The sequence below is a fragment of the Aplysia californica genome, unplaced genomic scaffold (genome assembly GCF_000002075.1).
Source record: "Aplysia californica isolate F4 #8 unplaced genomic scaffold, AplCal3.0 scaffold00470, whole genome shotgun sequence".
Taxonomy (NCBI): Eukaryota; Metazoa; Mollusca; class Gastropoda; order Aplysiida; family Aplysiidae; genus Aplysia; species Aplysia californica.
The window spans coordinates 76,674-82,800 of NW_004797740.1; the positions used below are offsets into that span (position 1 = coordinate 76,674).

Below are 6,127 nucleotides of genomic sequence, written 5' to 3' on the forward strand. Positions count from 1 at the left end.
GGGTGGGGGTGTGGAGGCGAGAAAGGAAACCGAAAAAAGGTGACGATGGAGAGCATTGTCTAATACGCTAATCTGGGATCACATTAATGTGAGACAATCATATTCGTGGTGAGTGCGGCCCTGTAAAACGGGAGACGTGTAACATAAACTGGTTTGGCAGGAGCAGTTTTCATTGATCCTCATTGTTTCTGCTCTGTCCCTTTGGAAAATGCATTATTATTTGGTATCGGCGATCCTGACTGTACAACAAGCCTTCAGTATTGGAACGGTGTTACCTTTATCGCTTATTACATCATGTGTCACGTGGGGCCTGGTCTGGGGTGGAGATGTTTATAAATTGGCCGCTTTTAAGCGCAAATGGGCTATCCCGAAAAATGCTGTTTTGAGAAAATCGAAGGAAAAGGTTTTGGATCCTTGTTTAGTTTCTTTAAAAGACTCGGAAAGTTTTCTCTATAATCAAATAAATATACACACCGATGAAACTAAACTTCTCCTATAGGTAGGGCAAAGCCCCCTTTTGGGATAGGTCAAGATTTCTCGAAACCCCAGATATCTGTAGTAGCCCGCTAGCCCTTCAAAGCAACCAATTACACAGCCAAAGAAAAAAAATCCATTGAGTGCAGGGCATGAAGGTTCTATAAAGGTAGTTAATATTATGTCTCACTCTTGCAGCATAAGGCTTCACTATCACTTCGATTCTGTGATTCTCTAATCTGAGTACTTCAAAAAATTTGAAACTGGGGTGGAATGCATGCTGGATTTTAACATATTAACTGAATTAAATAGAGGCAAAACGCAGAAAAAGCTGACCTTTTAAAATCATGGAGCTTTCAAAACACAAGTCTATCCAGAAAATAGCAAAGGTTAATTAAGACTTCAAGCAAATCCAATATAATTATCACTTTTATTATTGTTTGCAAGAATTTGATCCTGTTAGCTAGTGAGTTATCATTTACGAGTAGACTTAAGATACGTACTTTCTAGCACACACACACACACACACACACACACACACACACACACACACACACACACACACACACATAGACATACATATGCACATGTACACAAACACAAATTAACAAACACACACGGGAACAAGAAGGGGGGGGGGGTTGCGGTATAATCTGTAGGTTCTTTGAACAACCCTAAAGAATGCAACTCCCATACTTAGGAAGTAAAATCGCCATTAGCATCAACGTTCGAATAGGCCTACATTCTTGTGTAATACTACACATGTATTGCAGAAACTTAATGAGTCTGTAAAGGTATCCTGTATTTCTTTCATCATCATCAATGCCTTTCATCCCTGGCAGGGTATAGGCCACATACAAGCTCCTTCTATTTATCTCTGTCCTGAGCCATCCTTCCAAGCTCGTTCCAAGTGAGCTTCATTTCTCTCATGTCCCTTTCCACGCATCTCCTCCATGTTTCCTGTGGCCTACCCCTGCCTCGAGCTCCTTGTGGATTCCACTGCAGTGACTGTCTTGTTATGTTTCCGCTGGGCTTTCTTAAGTAAGGTGTGTCCCATCCATCGCCACTTTCTTAGTCCTATTTCTACTTCTATATCCTTTTTTCCTGTCCTTTCCCACAGCTTTTCATTTCTTATTCTATCCTGCCACTTAATTTTTAGAATACTCCTCATACATCTGTTGATGAAAGTCTGGACTTTATTCAGTACTGTCTTCGTTGTCTTCCAAGTTTCGCAGCCGTAGAGGAGCACAGTATTTCTTTGCGCCCGCTTTAATCTCTCAGGTCTGCTGGGGTAATAGAATAGATTATGAAGCGCATAGAGCTTGCTGTTGAGTGGGGATTTGCGCTATACAAATGTGAGGCAGCGTGGTGGAATCAGGCTCTAGTCAAAATAATGAAAGTGAAGAAACTTGCATTTTTCCACAGGTTTGTGAATTTTTGTCAAATATTTTAATTTTTTTTTTGGCTCAACACCTTTCATGCCCATTAAAGAACTCATTTCTGTGTGGATTTTTCTGAAAAACATTGAAACAAAAAATGTGAATTTTCAGTTACCATGGACTCTAACTACAGCTAAGGAAATAACTAATCTTTGACAGCCATTTTCTCACTAATTTTACCTCTGAAAACAGGTGACCCCCACCTCCTTCATTCGCAAATATCTCGACTTGTATTCAAGATAAATGGATATTTTTTCCATCCAAGTAAAGACAACTGAGCAAGCTTTAAGATGATACCAATAACTCTAAATGCTCCAAAATTGACGAGAGCCTGATTCCACCACGCTGCCTCACAAACGCTATTTTTTTTTTTTAACACGAACTACGGCGCTAAGTTTCCGACCCAGCTTTCGAAATGGCTCATTTGTGTGTAGTGGGGCATTTTATTGGGGGGGGGGGGGATTATAAAAAGATAAAAAGATGCTGTTATAATATTACTCACAGGACTGGCAAGGTATACGGCCGTACCAACTGCAACACGGCTGGTATTAAGAGCAAGCCTCCTTGCAGGATGCCAAAAGAGCCTATGATGACTGGCAGGTGAGATCTCTGGGAGAGACAAAGGAAAAAAAGGGGGGGGGGGACTATTATAGAAACTTCTTGCTTTTATTTGAGTTACCACCTGACAAAGTCTTTTCTGCTGCCCCTACTTTCTCTGTGCTTATACTGAATCCCAGTACAACTGCTCAACTGAGATGTTTTGTTTGTTTTTGTAAAGTGTTTTACGGCGCTCGCAACTGCATAAGGTCATATGAGCGCACGGGACACACCTAATATTTTCAGTTGGTAGGAAATTTTGAATTTTGAATCGGGTGGCGGCCGAGGCCTACTCTTATCGATTTTAGACCACCAAGGGATCTTTAACGTGCGCAACTTGCACTCGGGCCCTCCGAGATTTTTCGCCCTTGTCCGAGAAGGCTAGGTGTAGATCTTTCCTACCAGAAGATCAGGGGTGTGGCAGAAAGACAGCAGTAAGGAGGAGCCAAGGAGTAGCAGTAGAAAGGCTGCAGAAAGAGTCAGGAGCCCAGAGGAGGGGGCAAAGGAGGTGAGGGGGTGGGGGCAGAAAGTGGAAATGAAAGTAGACAACAGAACATTGCTAGAGAGCAGGAAAGGAGGTGAAAGGAGACAATTTTAAAGAAGAAAATTTTTTGGTCCCTACCCGGATTCGAACCCGGGACCTTTGAATGAGAGGCCAACACCTTAACCTCTAGGCCACGAGAGCCCCCACTGAGCTGTTTGTTTTGTTTGTGTGAGCGAACAGAATGACACTAGCGACACAACAAAAGATGCTGAATTAGTGCTGGGAAAAAGTAAGAGACAGAAACTATAGAGAAAAAAGAAAAAAGTAAGACCTACTAGTGACATAATCCATCAACCTCCAGCAAATTTGGAAATTAAGCTATGCTGTGGCGAACACTCACACATACGAGACTGCTAAGAGTAACGTGGAAGGAAAAGAAATCAAATGAGGTAGTGCTTGATGAAGCTCACGTGGGACGCTCAATGTTAAAAACAATCAGGAAACGACAAATGCAGTTTTTGGGACACCTGAATAGACATAAAGGTCTTGAACATCTAGCTTTCACTGGCAAAATTGAGGGCAAGCGAGTCAGGGGTAGGCCCAGAACAACATACTTGGGGAACCTAAACAAATGGGTAACAGGAAAAGATCAGGGAAACGTAGCTTTTTTGAGAGCATCCGAGCAAAGGAATGAATGGAAAACCATGATCGACGATGTCTGTCGCAGATCTGGCACTGGATGATGATGATGTGGCGAACAAATCTTCCCAAGGGCAGGAATCCACCAGATTCAGCAAACCCAGTCACAGTCTGGGCGCACTGATGGTTCAGCTAGTAGGATGCGGAACAGCTAATTAGACGGCTCCGGTTCGGTTCCTGAACAGAACGCTTTTGAACTTAAGTTTTAGATAGATAGATAGATAGATAGATAGATAAATAGATAGATAGATAGATAGATAGATAGATAGATAGATAGATAGATAGATAGATAGATCTCCCTCCCCCTTTTTTCTCTCCATTCTCTTTTTCTCCCCCTCGTCCTCGATCTGGCCTCCTCCGCCCTATGTATACAGAAGGAGAAAGAGACTCACAGACACGCCTGCGCACACACGCACGCACACACATACACACACATACACACACACAAACACACACACACACACACACACACATACACACACATACACGCACTCACACACGTAGACAGACAGACAGACAGACAGACAGACAGACAGACAGACAGACAGACAGACAGACACACAGACAGGCAGATAGACAGACAGACAGACAGACAGACAGACAGACAGACAGACAGGTGGGGGTTTGTGTATGTAAAAACAACAACCCCAAAACAACAGGAAATACTTTGACCTTAGCGAAATGACCAACAAGGAAGACAGAGCTCATGAAGCCGATTCGTGGACAAGTGTCAAACCATCCCGCTTCGGAGTTGTCAATGTTGAACTGGCGCTCCAGAGAGTTGATCTGCAAAAAAGCAGAGCCAAGTAATAATAATAATAATAATAATAATAATAATAATAATAATAATAATAATAATAATAATAATAATAATAATAATAATAATAATAAGAGCATTTGTATCCCGCCTTTCCCCACAGCATGGGCCCAAGGCGTTCATAAGAGATTGAAAACGCCTTCATATTAACACCATACAAATTCATCATGTGCACACTTTTTGACAACAACATTCTTTCAGACAATAAAAAATGCTCATACAAAAACGATTGGAATGGAATCCCAAAACGTTCAAGTTGATGACACGTTGAAAACATACTGACGATGAATCACGGAGCAAGAAATATTTTTATTGTCATTTGAATCACGTGAGTGGGTGGACTAAAGTGCATCCCAATATATGACATATGAGACTACATAACAGTATACATTTAATTATGTTATATCCGATAATGTTACAATGGATCACACATCAACGGCTCTAAGGTTATATTATAAAAGTTTCAGCATACCTTGATATCCATTTGTTTGACTTCATAACAGTTAGCTATTCTATCTTTCATAGAGTATATCGTGTGTGTATGTGTGTGTGTTGTGTGTTTGTGTGTGTATGTGTGTGTGTTGTGTGGATGTGTGTGTGTGTGTGTGGGTGGGTGTGGGTGGGTGTGTGGGTGTGTGTGGGTGTGAGTGTGTGTGTGAATTATTTTTAATTTAACAAACAAATTTGCGGTTAGGCTGTTTACATCGGCATCCATGTAATATGTTCTACTTACCTTACAATTAAAATACAAAATGTGAAGCAGCGTGGTGGAATCAGGCTCTCGTCAAAATAACCAAAGTGAAGAAACTTGCATTTTTCCGCAGGTTTGTGAATTCTTATAAAATTTTTGTTTTTTGGCTCAAAACCTTTCATGCCCATTAAAGAACTCATTTTAGAGGGATTTTTCTTAAAAACATTGATTAAAGGAACAAAAACTAAATTTTCAGTTACCACGGACTCTTAAGCTAAGGAAATAACTAGTCTTTGGCGGCCATTTTCTCACTTATTTTTCTCTGAGAACAGGTGACCCCCACCTCCTTCTTTCATAAATATCTCGATTTGCATTCAAGATAAATGGATAGCTTTTTCATCCAAATAAAGACACGTGAAGAAGCTTTAAGATGATACCAATAACTCTACATGCCCAAAAATTGACGAGAGCCTGATTCCACCACGCTGCCTTACAAATACTGTGCACAAATTTTGTTTTCCCCAGGATCTGTACCTTACCTGTTACATGGAGGCTATTTGCTTTCTATTCCCCAACCCACCTTCTCATCTTTTCTGGATTCTCTCTCTCTCTCTCTCTCTCCCTCTCTCTCTCTCTCTCTCTCTCTCTCTCTCTCTCTCTCTCTCTCTCTCTCTTTCTCTCTCTCTTTTTTCCTCTGTCTCTTTGTCCCTCCGTCTCTCTGCCCCTCCGTCTCTCTCTCTCGTTCTCTCTCTTTCTCTGTTTCTCTGTCCCCCTGTCTCTCTGCCCCTCCGTCTCTCAATCTTTATCTCTTTTTCTCTATCGCTCTGTCTCTCTCCGTGCGACTCTGTCTCCCGTTCTCCATCTCCCTGTCTTTCTGACTCCCTCTCTCACCCCCCCCCCCTCTCTCTGTCTCTCTCTCTTTCTCT

General features: G+C 41.7%; 1 protein-coding gene across 1 annotated transcript in view; it reads right to left on the minus strand.

Annotated features, from left to right (window-relative positions):
- Positions 1-2,220: 2,220 nt before the first annotated feature.
- The window catches only part of LOC118478290, a gene marked incomplete in the record, with an annotated part of 8,144 nt that continues 4,237 nt past the window's right edge, over positions 2,221-6,127 (minus strand). Inside the window, 1 exon segment of the mRNA XM_035971610.1 lies at positions 2,221-2,522. Within this exon segment, the coding sequence (XP_035827503.1) occupies positions 2,412-2,522 (111 nt within the window).